Source organism: Acomys minous (assembly GCF_964271855.1).
Source record: "Acomys minous genome assembly, chromosome: 2".
Taxonomy (NCBI): Eukaryota; Metazoa; Chordata; class Mammalia; order Rodentia; family Muridae; genus Acomys; species Acomys minous.
The window spans coordinates 46,576,671-46,589,667 of record NC_140484.1 but is presented as its reverse complement, the minus strand read 5'-3'; the positions used below and the strand labels follow the sequence as shown (position 1 = coordinate 46,589,667).

At 43.8% G+C, this 12,997-nt stretch overlaps 1 protein-coding gene across 1 annotated transcript; it reads right to left on the bottom strand.

Moving 5' to 3' along the window:
- Positions 1-1,154: 1,154 nt before the first annotated feature.
- On the bottom strand, positions 1,155-2,185 carry LOC311609508 (olfactory receptor 10V1-like; the record flags this gene model as incomplete). Its single annotated transcript, XM_084802670.1, is given in 2 exon segments — positions 1,155-1,225; positions 1,228-2,185. Coding segments are annotated over 2 exon segments (1,029 nt in total).
- Between the last annotated feature and the right edge of the window lie 10,812 nt (positions 2,186-12,997).

The following is a 12,997-nucleotide window of genomic DNA, read 5'->3' as shown; positions in this document are numbered from 1 at the left end:
ATTGATCAATCTCACATCCCACCTTTTTTTCTTAAAAAAAAAAAAACTGAAAGGATCATTCTATATCCCCAATCCTTTTTCTATCCCTCTCTATCAGTCTCCTGAGCTTGTTGTTTTCTTGCCTCAGCTTCCCAAGTGATGGGACTAAGAGCAAAGATAACTTTGGCTCCAAAGATTAGATAGATAGATAGATAGATGACAGATATTATTACTATCTACTTTTAATATAAAGAAAAGATTAAGGATTGGGGAGAAGACTCCAGCACTTGTTGCTCTTGAAGATGACCCAGTTCCCACTCCCAGCAACCACGTGGACACTCACAACCACCGGTAATACCAGAAGATCTGACACCCTCTTCTGACCTCCTTGAGCACCAAGCTTGCACATACTGTACTTATATTCATGCATAGAAAACATTCATACATGTGATAGGACTAAAGGCAAAGGAACAAAGGCAAAATAGTAAAATAAATAAACAAAGGAAAGATTAGGATTCAATTTTGTTGGCTGGACCCGAAGGTTGAGCCCTTACTATGCCCTTTGCAATGTAAAACAAAAACAAAAACAAAGAATTATTCATTTTTTTCTGTCTCAAAGGAACCCTATGGGCTTTATTGCAGGTTTAATATCATGACATATTAAACTCAATTTTATTTTTTTCCTTTTTTTATTAATTTATTCTTGTTACATCTCAATGGTTATCCCATCCCTTGTATCCTCCCATTCTTCCCTCCCTCCCATTTTAAACTCAATTTTAAAAGAAGAAGCAAAATTTAGATTTTATAAATGATCACTATCAGATAAAATGGCAAGATTGTGCCAAGGAAGTGAGATTTCAGGAGACTTTTAATGCCAAAAAGAAGGGTCAGCAGAGCCTTTTGTATGTAGATGCATTGGTGTCTACAAGCCTTTAAAATGTGACAGAATGACAGCCATCTATCACCTGCCGTCACCTGTCGTTCATTTGTTTCCTCTCTTCTTCTCTGACTTTCCTCTGCCAGCCCTTATTCTAAGCCCCGTGGCAGAAAACAAGGCTTCTTAAGGCAGCGTGAGTCAATGCAACACTTAGTCGTTGAAAACCTAACAGAAGCAGGGGCTGATGATGATGAGCACTTCCAACAAGGTAGTCATGAGCTCAACTGCGGCTCCATCCTCAGCCTTTGTTAACTCTGAGCTGCCTTTCCCTCAGACTGTGTTCCTCCTTATTTGGTGAGTAATCTCCCTAGGAAGGAATGTTTCCGACTTCCTGAGCCAGAACACTCTTGCCAAAAGTCTTTTTATTGCATCAGTCACCTCTTGGTTCCTTATGCTGTAGATTAAGGGATTCAGTAAAGGGGAGAAAAAGGTATAGACGATAGATACTGCGCGGCCTTCTTCCGGGGAGTAGCTGGAGCTTGGGCGAAGGTAGATGAGGGTGCAGCACCCATACTGCAGGGCGACCACGAGGAGGTGTGAGGAGCAGGTAGAGAAGGCCCGGCGCTTCCCCTCCGCTGACTTCATCCTCAGGATGGTAGCCACGATGCAACCATAGGAGAGACAGATAAGGAGGAAGGGAACGGCCACTGCGGCCACGCTGATGGCAAAGAGCGCTGCCTGGTGTACCCGGGTGTCCGTACAGGCCAGGCGCATGACTGCGGGCATGTCACAGAAGAAGTGGTAGATCTCATTGTGGCCACAGAATGGAAGGTGGCAGATCAGAATGGTCAAAGGCAGGGACAACAGGAATCCCAGTCCCAGAGAACCTAATGTCATCTGCCCACATAGCTGCCAGCTCATAATGAGGCTGTAGTGCAGTGGATGACAGATGGCCACGTACCTATCATAAGCCATGATGGCGAGCAGGACACAATCAGATCCTCCAAGAAGGATGAAGAAGAACATCTGGGCGCCACAGCTGGGCAGAGAGATAAGCATCTTCCCCATGGAGAGGATGCTAGCCAGAGTCAGTGGAGCAATGTTGGTGGAATAGCCAAGCTCTAATGTGGCCAACACAAAAAGGAAGAAGTACATTGGGGTGTGGAGGGAGTGATCCTGCCAGACTGTGAGACCAATGGTGAGGTTTCCAATGAGGCTTCCGAGATACAGCAGCAAGAAGCCCATGAACACCAGGGAAGCCACTGTGGAGTTGGTTGAAAAGGGGCGAAAGTGAAAATATACCACCCCTGTCTGATTCTCCTCCTCCATTAGACCTAGTACAGGGAAAGAAGTCAAGGGTAAAATTATTGTCCCATGTCACTGACACAGTCTACCATCTCCAGGTCCTTGTTCAAAGGGCTTCCTTTGGCTTTCAACCCCCACTAGCCCTGTGACTTTGGAGAAATATGGACTCCAGCATTTTCACCGTGAAACTCAGAAATGTACAACACCCACCTCAGAGTACTGGTGAAAATTAGATGAGACCGCATGTCCACAAGCACAGAGACCAACGCCAGGAATTCATGAGGCTCCTCATACATGTTCCCTCGCGATTTGCATGCTGATCAACATCCCACTCCTTTTGGAACTACGCTTTCCCACCAGCCTCATGCCTCTTTGTTTCTATGACTACACAATCACCAGAAGAGTTTGCAAAGTACAGATCTCTAAGGATGCCTGTGAGTCTCACGCCACGCTCAGAAGGCAAGCTACACAATGTCTGCCCTTTACCCATTCTGCACACGTGGGTATTCAAAGCCCTGAGAAATTAAATAGGCCACATTGTTACCTGGGTAAGCCTTTAAAACTTGTAATTCTGGTCCTAGAAGCCTACAAGTAGAACATTATGGTAGGCAGATTTGGGCCCAGGGGTTCCGCTCAAACTAAGGTAACAGCCAAGGACAATACAGGCCGTAAACTTTAAACCCCTACCCAGATCTAGCCAATGGACAGGACATTCTCCACAGTTGAGTGGAGAGTGGGGTCTGACTTTCACATGAACTCTGGTGCCTCATATTTGACCATGTCCCCTGGAGGGGGAGACCTGGTGGCACTCAGAGGAAGGATAGCAGGATACCAAGAAGAGACTTGGTACCCTATGAACATATACAGGGGGAGAAAATCCCCCTCAGGAACAGTCATAGGGAAGGGGAATAAGGGGAAAATGGGAGGGAAGGAAGAATGGGAGGATACAAGGGATGGGATAACCATTGAGATGTAACAAGAATAAATTAATAAAAAAAATTTAAATAAATAAAACTTGTAATTTTGGGGTTTTTTTCCTTAACCCTTTAACAATCCAATTTCATAGTTGCATTGTACCAACCTTACAGTTCATCTTCTTTTTTATTGCCCTTTATCCATGCTCTGGTAGTGCCTACCTTACAGGGCTCACCCTCTCACTCACCTTGACATTATAGGTCCAGCGTAGTCTCTTTTTAAATGCTTTCTAACCTGTGCTGATCAATTCGGAGAGTCTTAAAAGATATCTTCATATTCTTGCATTATCACATCTAATTATTAAACCTGATTCATGAAATATTTTTATAAGTGAAAATGGAGTTCTTTGCTGAGGAGTGACTTCAGGAAACAACTTTTAAAAACCTTCATTGTCCTGGTCACCAGGTATGCCTCTACTGACACTTCAATCTTGACTTAGCTGCAATATGGGCTCACAGATGCATGCAAACATTTCCCTGTGGTTGTGGTTAACCTCTCCTGTTGGATGAAACTGGCCAAATTGGCACCAGAATGGTCTTTCCCTTGATGTTTGCAGTGGATACTCGGAAAAGCCAGACAAAGAACACTGTTCTGCTAAAAGAGAAGAGTGAGGCCAAAGAACAAACTCCACCAACGTTGGTTTGTGTTGGTTTGCTGACCAGCGAAGGCAAGCATCAGTATGGTGTTTGGCTTTCTTTGCTTTGGTTTGGTTTATGATGATCAGGCTGCTGGAGGAGGGGTCATTTCCTTTGGGAGCACAGACACCAGAACAGCAGGTTACTTATGCTCATGCGACCAATGCTAGATGAATTCCCTGGGATATTAAAAACAAAAGAGCACATAACAGTGAGCGGGGCAAAGGACACATGTTGGGGAAGTCCTGGGGGAAATGTGAGGAGGAAGTGGGGTGTGTATGATCAAGACAAGTTGTATATGTGCATGAAAGTCTCAAAGAACCATAGCAATATTAATAAATAACTAGTGACTCTCCATGCTGGGAACTCTGTGGAGAAATTAATATTTACAAGCCAGTTGCTAGAGAAGTAGAGGGCTCAAAGCTTTAGAAAACAATTTGGTTTTATTCTTTAATTTATCAGCTCATAAAGACATGTTTCATTGTGACAATTTTCAAATAAACTTTGCTCTCATTATTTCTAGAAAAACAATTTTAAAATACCTTGAAATGTTCTATTTTGTCAAAATATTGACAATTTACAAGCTAGGCAATGCTCACGTAAGTGCTCATTATGCCACCTTTCACTGGGTGTGGGTTAAAGATATCCCAAACCAAAATTTAACATTTTAAATCAAATTTATTCTAAACGAATCTGAAACAATGACAACTTCATTTGAATAGAGAATAATGAAAACAAGTTAACATAGAACACCAGATTAAACCCATGTAATATAATTGTTTGAAATTATATTTATAAAGAGGGTGCATTAACATCAAAACATGTGTTTCATAAAGCAAATAAGTAACACAAGAGACTGATTTCCACGGTGTCAATAGAATCCAGATTTTAAGTTACAGCCCTATTTTTCCCATTTTATAGTTTTTATTCTCTTTAATAAGTAGCATAATTAATTATGAATACAGTGTAATTTTTTTTAAAAGATGCAGACAGCTGTTGCACACTGTGTGCTTGGTCAACACACCCCTTCAGTCCACCTCATTCCCTCTTTCTCTGTGTGGCCTTGGCTGCCTTGGACTTGCTTTGTAGACCAGGCAGGCCTCGAACTCACAGCGATCCACCTGCCTCTGCCTCCTGAGTGCTGGATATAAAGGCGTGCACCACCACACCTGGCTCCCCTCTTTCTTTTTTTTTTTTTTTTTTTAGATTTATTTATTTATTTATGTAAACAATGTTCTGTCTACATGGACACATGCAGGCCAGAAGAGGGCACCAGATCTCATTATAGATGGCTGTGAACCACCATGTGGTTGCTGGGAATTGAACTCAGGACCTTTGGAAAAGCAGCCAGTGCTCTTAACCTGTGAGCCATCTCTCCAGCCCCACACCTCACTCCTTCTTGAGTCATTTGTGTACATGTCAGTCTCCCTGGCTATATACTACATATGAACTTCTAGCTTCTTTGATGATAGATTTTCTTTGTCTTTACACACACACACACACACACACACACACACACACACACACAGTTTACATATGATAAAGTGCAGCTTTCTCTTAACAGCTATGCTAGCTCACCAAAAGCTAATAAGAAAAGGTGAAGAATAGTGGCTAACATGAACTGAGTGTCTGGTGATGTGTTAAGTACTGAGAATAATTGTGACTGGTGTTTGTTGGATGCCTGGCAGTATTCTAAGTACCTTCCTAGCAGTTAAGCCATTTATTCTCCATAGTAAACTGAAAAGGAAGGTGATGCTTCCTTCACTTTACAGAGAAACACAAAACCTGCAGCCTGACTCTAGCCAAGAGGCTGCAGGTTGTGCACACTTACCCACTCCTCATGTTGACTTGCCACAGCCATGTCCCCACATCTGTCACCTTTATGGATTTCAGCTTTACATACACAGACTTGTATGAAAATAATGATTTACCACATTTTACCTACAGGAGAAAAACATATTACCTTGTTTTGAGAGCAAGAACGCTTTCCTCTTCTTTCTTCCTTTCTTTGTTTCTTTTTGGGGGGCTTTTTTTTTGTTTTTTGATACTGGTTTCTCTTTGACTATCCTGGAACTTTCTTTGAAGACCAGTTAACCTCAAACTCCCTGAGATCTGCCTGCTTCTGCCTCTCAAATCCTGGGATTAAAGGCCTGTGCTACCACCACCCAGGTGAAAAAAATTTTTTTCGTAAGTGCACCTAGTATGAAACAATAGTTTTAATCTTCAATAAGAGAAATAAGAACCCTGATTGTTGTAACTTTTACTGCCAAAGTGAGAAAGAGAGAGAAAAGAAGAGGGAAAGAGAGACAGAATCTGTTATCACAAAAACCCTTTTCTAAACAAAAGATAAAGCTTACCTTGAGTTGATGAAAAATCACAAGAACATTAAGTTGCCAGGTGGTTTTTCAAGCATTTCTTCTCCCAAGAGCCTTGGACATATCTCATCTCAGGGACCAAAGAAACAGAGTCCTGGAGGCTCCCGAGATGTCCCTCCAGGATGTGGCGGAGACCAATGCAACCCACAGTCTCTTCTCGGGAATCCCCAATGACTTCACTTCTTTAGTAGCTATCTCCTGAGAACCTATCACCTTTACGTCTCTTATACTGTTCTTGGGACTAGAGATACAGAAGTTAGGAAATAGAAAACATGACTTGATGAAGGTTATATCCTAGTGAGATAGAACAGATGAGAAGAGAAAAATAAGTAAACAATATAATTATAGGTAATGTGTGCTCCGTGAAAAATAAAGCAAGGCAGTAAAATGAAAAGGGATGAGGGCGGAAACGGGCAAAAGTAACTAGAGTTGAGATTGTTCTGTCTAGGAATATGACCTTTGAGCAGATACACACACACACACACACACACACACACACACACACACACACACACACACGATCCAAGAAAAAGAATCCTGAGAAAGAAGACAACTTGTGCAGTGGTTTAAGGCAGGCATTGGTTGATGCTTTAATGAGTCCCAGGAAGTGGAAAGCCTGGTGGAGAAACGCAAGCAATCATGAGAGATGAAAGAGAGGAAGGTTGCAGCAACTTGGGGAATGTCCAGTACTCCAGTCTACCAGTATTTCAGCGTGACTTTCACGGAGGCCACTGGATATTTCAAGTAGAGCAATATCTGGCTTTGTGTTAGAACGCTGTACTTGACCGTGGCACAAAGAACATAGTCAGAAGTGAGATGACAGCCAGGAGGCTGGTGCTTCAGGGTGAAGACTTATGACCCGGGAGTCAGACTCACATCTCTGCTTATTTCCACCTTCCTTCTTTTCCTCCCTGAAGTTCAGTTATGTGGAGGTCTGTGTAGATGTGAGGGGAGAAACGTGATGTTCCTGTATAATGTATTATTTTACTTGCTTGTTCTTGTTAAAAATAAATAAATAAAGCCCAGGTAGTTGAGGCTGTTGGTGCAGCTGAATAGGTAGACTCCCTGGCCATCGTGTGCAAAGCCCTTGTTCAGTCCCCAGACGTGATGACACACCCTTGTGACAATAGGACTTAGGAAGTAGAGGCAGGAGGTTCAAAAGTTCAAGGCCATCCTCAATTATGTATGGAACTCAAGGCTAGCCAGGGCTATATTGAGACTCTGTTTTTTTTTTAATTGTCCAAAACTATTAAGCATACTCTGCTATGCTTGCAGGTAGGAGGCTAGCATAATTGTCCTCTGGGAGGCTTCACCAAGTTGTGGATTGAAACAGATGCTGAGACCCATAGCCACACTTTAGATGGAGCTTGGGGAATCTTGGAGAAGAGTTGGGGGAAGGATAGAGGGACTTGGAGGGGACAAGAACGCCACAAGAAGACCAAAAGAACAAGGCATGGTGGCGCACACCTGTAATCCCAGCACTCAGGGGAGCAGAGGCAGGTAGATCTCTGTGAGTTCAAGGCTAGCCTGGTCTACAAAGTGAGTCCAGGACAGCCAAGGCTATACAGAGAACCCCTGTCTGAAAAAAACAAAAATAAAAGAAGAAGACCAAGGTCAACAAGGCCCATGGGAGTTCACAGAGACTAAACCACCAACCAAAAAGCATACATGGACTGCACCTAAGACCCCTACACATATGTAGCTAATAGGCAGCTTGGTCTTCATGCGGCCCCCCTAGCAAGTGGAGCAGGGCTGTCTCTGACATGGACACAGCCACCTGCTTTTGGATCACTTTCCCCTAGCTGGACTATCTTGTCTGACCAGGAGCAGAGGAAGGATGTAAAATGAATAAATAAATTAACTAATGAGGAAAAAATGTCCAGTAAGATAGCTCAGGAGGTAAAAGCATTTGCTTCCAAGCCTGATGATCTGAGTTCAATTCCCCAGAGTCCACATGTGCTCTCTGACTGTCATGTGACAAACACACACACACATACACACACACACACACACACACACACACACACACACACACACACACAATCTCTCCTGGGCACACATTCATTGAGTATTAAATAACTAAATGCTTAAATTTTTTAATATAATATAATAAAAATAGTTGGGCAATTTTGTTCTCTGAATTCTTTTCCTAAAATAGATATTCAGTAAAAAATTTTATCTGTGAGAGATATTAATAAGATGGAAGCTATTGAACCAAATTTTTTTGCTTAGTGAGGTGCTTACACTTTTACTCATCATTGTTTCCATGTTACAGGTGATGAAAATGAGGCTTTAAGAGTTAAACAATCTTTCTGCCAGGTGCCGGCTGCTTGCTGTCGAGATGGGCAAGCTCCTCAGTCTCCTTGTCTCCTGCTAAGTAGGGTTCTCAGCTAGAGTCACCCCCATATCCTCCCAGAAGCCTGCCCTGTTGTAAGTGTCCAGGCTGTCTCAGAGATGCCCCAGGCCATGGTTTCTCTGCTCTCTGCCACCCCTCTATCCTCTTGCCTACCCCACCTCACCCCACCCTGCTCTCCGCCCATCAGACCCCATCCTCATTTCCTTCAGCCCTCTCTTTCCTATCCTGTTCCTTCTCTTCAAGCCCTTCCTTTGTTTATTGTGTTTCCACTTCTCAGTGAGATTCGTGCATCCTCCCTTGAGCCCTCTTCGTTACTTAGCTTCTTCAGGTCTGTGAATTGTAGTGTGGTTATCCTGTACTACATGGCTAATATCTGCTTATAAGTGAATACATACCATGTGTGTATTTCTGGGTCTCACTCAGGATGATCTTTACTAGTTCCATCCGTTTTCCTGCAAATTCCATGATTTCCTCGTTTTTAATAGCTGAGTAGTATTCCATTGTGTAAATGTACCACTGTTTATTTATTCTTCAGTTGAGGGACATCTGGGTTGTTTCCAGTTTCTGGCTATTACAAATAAAGATTCTATGAGCATAGTTGAGCAAATATCCTTGTATGGTGGAGAATCTTTTGGGTATATGCCCAGGAGTGGTATAGCTGGTTCTTGAAGTAGAGCTATCTCCAATTTTGTGAGAGGCCATCCTCTAACCAAATAGGACTCCTAGTAGAGGGAGGGGAACACCAACCTGCCCCAAAAACTTTGACCCAAAATTTACCTGCCTACAAGATGTGCAGGGATAAAGAAAAGACAGAGATTGAGGGAGGGCCCAACTAATGCCTGGCCACACCATGCAAGAAAGTCAATCCCTGACACTATTAACGACACTCTGCTATACTTGTAGACTATACTGTACTTGCATAGGTATCCTCTGAGAGGCCTCACCCAGCAACAGATCGAAACCGATACTGAGACTCACAGCCAAACTTTGGGGAGAGCACAGAGAGTTTTTTGGAGAAGTGAAAGGGAAGATAGAAGGGCCCAGAGGAGCTCTGCAAGAAGGCCAACAGAGCCAACTAACCTGGGCCCCAGGGGGCTTTCAGAAACTGAAACACCAACCAAGGAACATGTATGGACGAGACCTAGGCTCCCTACACATATGTTCCAGATGGGCAGCTTGCTCTTCGGTCTTGTTGTGAGTTCTCTAGTAAGGAGAGCAGGAGCTGACTCTGACAAGGACTTTCTTGCACACTTTTTGAGCACTTCCCCCTGATGGGACTCCCTTGCCAGGCCACTGTGGTAGAGCATGCATTCAATCCTGATGGGACCTGACATGCTGAGAAAGACAGGTGGCGGGGGCTTCCCTTTTCTGAGGGGTCGAGGAGGGGAGATACAGAGAAGAGGGAGGGAGAGAGGGAAGGAGGGATGAACTAGGAGGAGAGGAGGGAGGGATATGATTGGGATGTAAAGGAAAAGAAAAGAAAAGAAAGAAAGAAAGAAAGAAAGAAAGAAAGAGAGAAAGAAAGAGGCAAGTTCATGAAAACTGAGAAAATGGTGCTGGTCCTAGCTGAATGCAACGCAGGACACAAAACCCTCATCATGAAGAATACTGATGCTGGCACCTCAGACTGCCCTTACAGCCATACCCTGGTGGCTAGAATTGACCGCTATCTCCCAGAAGTGACAGCTGCCATGGGAAAGAAAAAAAAAAAACACCAAGAACTCAAAGATCAAAGTCCTTTGTGAACATTTATAACTACAAACACCTCATGACCACAAGGTACTCTGTAGATATCCCGTTGGACAAGACTGCTGTCAACAAGGATGTCTTTAGAGACCCAGCTCTAAACTCAAGGCCAGGCAGGAGGCCAAGGTTAAGAGTGAGGAATGAAGACAGAGAAGAACAAATGGTTTTTCCAGAAGCTTCACTTTTAAGTATGCTTTTGTTTCCATCGTTAAAATAATTTTTTTAAGAAGAGCTAAACAAACTGAGCCAAGAGTGGTGGCACATACCTTTAATCCCCGCACTGGGGAGGCAGAGGCAGGTGAATCTCTGAGTTCATGGCCAGCCTGCTCCACAGAGAGAGTTCCAGGACAGCCAGGGCTACACAAAGAAACCCTGTCTTGGGGGGGAAAGTTAAACAACTGCCTGGATGGTGAAGAGACGGCTCAGTGCTGCTCTCCCAGAGAACAAGAGTTCTGTTCCCAGCATCTGCATCAGGCCATGCAAAGCTCCAGGAGATCCAGTGCCCTCTTCTGGCCTCCAAGAGTGGCTGCAGTCGTGTGCACTCACGTACATATACACATAATGGAAAACAAGATGAAAATAAAAACATTAAGAAGTTAAACAACTTGGCCAAAACTAGCTATCTTAAAACCAGTATCTCTGGGACTGGAATTCGATTTGATTGATATCTAAGCTGTACCCCACAGCATCCTGTTTTTGGTGGACACAGTATGTGCAAAGTTTGGTTCAAGGATCAACAGTGTCAGCAGCACCTAGAACCGTGGTTCTCCAGATCTATCCAGCTCTCAAATACAGTAAGTTTGCTTTGTTTGGCTTTGTTTTCTGAAATAGGTTCCCATGTCGTCTGATCTCAAGCTCATGATGTAGCTGAGGAGAACCTCAAGCTTAGGCCCCTCCTGCATCGGCCTCAGGAGGACTAGGATTGCACACTGGCATTACCATGCTAGGCTTCAAATATAATGGCTTTTTATTAAAATGTAGCCAATAGGCAGCTCGGGCCTCATGTAGGTCCCCTAGTAAGGGGAACAGGGACTGTCTCTGACATGGACTCTGTTGCCTGCTTTTTGATCATTTCCCAGGCCACAAGGGAAGAGGATGCACCCAGTCCTGGTACAACTTGATGAGCTGGGGTGGGTGGATGGGGGATCTCCCTTTTTCTGAGGAATAGAGGAGGAGGTGAAGGAAGAGGGAGAAAGGATGGGACTAGGAAGAAAAGAGGGAGGGGGCTACAATTGCGATGTAAAGTAAATTAATTAATCAACTAATTAATTTAAAAATTAATAAATCAACTAATTAATTAATTTAAAAATTAATAAATACAATTTTTAAAATTCCTTACCATTACTAGGTATAAATTTATACTCTATGAGACCAATTCTCCCCTTTTTTATGTCTTCTTGCAATACTGTTTAAATCTTCCAAAAGTGTTGATATTGTAGTGATCAGAGATAACCTGTTTGGTATCTGATGTTTTAAAAGCTTGATTCTGTTGCTTTGCTATTGAAAATGAGCCTTTCAGGGCCTGGAGAGATGGCTCAGAGGTTAAGAGCACTGGCTACACTTCCAAAGGTCTTGAGTTCAATTCCCAGAAACCACATGATGGCTCACAACCATACATGAGATCTGGTGCCCTCTTCTGGCCTGCAGGTGTTATATGCAGGTAGAACACTGTATACATAATAAATAAAATAAAATATTTAACAAAAAGAAGGAAAGAAATAAAAGAAGGAAGGAAGGAAGGAAGGAAGGAAGGAAGGAAGGAAGGAGGAGAAAGTGAGGCTTGCCCAGCCCTTACTCAGGTGACATGAGAGAGTAGGCCTTGAAGATGTGAAAGCAGGAGATCTGGCCCTGTCCTTCACCATTTGGGAGAATCAACCCACACCTGGGGGAGAGGGGGTGGTGGGGGCATAAGCATGGGAGAGTTGGCCCTGCCACCTGTCTGCCATGTGTTGCCATGGGTGATGAAGAGACGCTTTTCCCCTACTTTGCCCCTCAACATCTGTGGAAGGCAGGATTGCTGGCCCCCAGGATAATGAGAGCAGGAGAGCTTTTCCTGTCCCTCACTGGCTGCAGCACTCAGGAGAGTGAGCCCTGCACCTTGCCTGGACAGCAAAGCAGAGCTGGTCTGGTGAAGGTGCTGGTTAACCAGCCTTGAGAGTGTGAGAGCATGAGAGCTGGCCCTGCCCTCTGTCAGCGGAGTCATTGGGTAAGCTAGCTGGGACAGTACTGGAGAACTCGCCCTGGTGGTGTGGGTACAGGAGAGCCGGATGGCTGACTAGTTCAGCTACCACCCAGGCCTAGATCTAAGGCTTTCAGCTGGCCCACAGCAACATCTACCACATAGATTAACTGCTGAAACACATGGAGGGGCTGGTCATGCAGACCTAAAGCTGCAGGATCTCTGTGACACAGGGCAACAACAGGATATCCCAGAGGAGTCCCAGTGAGGATCCAGTATTGATAGTGTAGCAGAAGCCAGAGGCCTTGAAACAGATCAGTGACTCATTCCAATGAACATTTGCAAATAAAAGATGGGTGTACAAAACAGTATACTGTGGGACACACTGTAACACACCACAGCTTCCACAATGAGATTTTTTTTTCCTTTTTGGGGAGAGGCTTCAAGGGAGGAGGAAGATACAAAGGGACAGAAAAATGGGACTGGGGTGCGTGACGTGAAATCACAAAGAATCAATAAAAAGTGAAATCAAAACAAAAAAAGAAAGAAAGAAAGAAAGGCTTTTTCGCA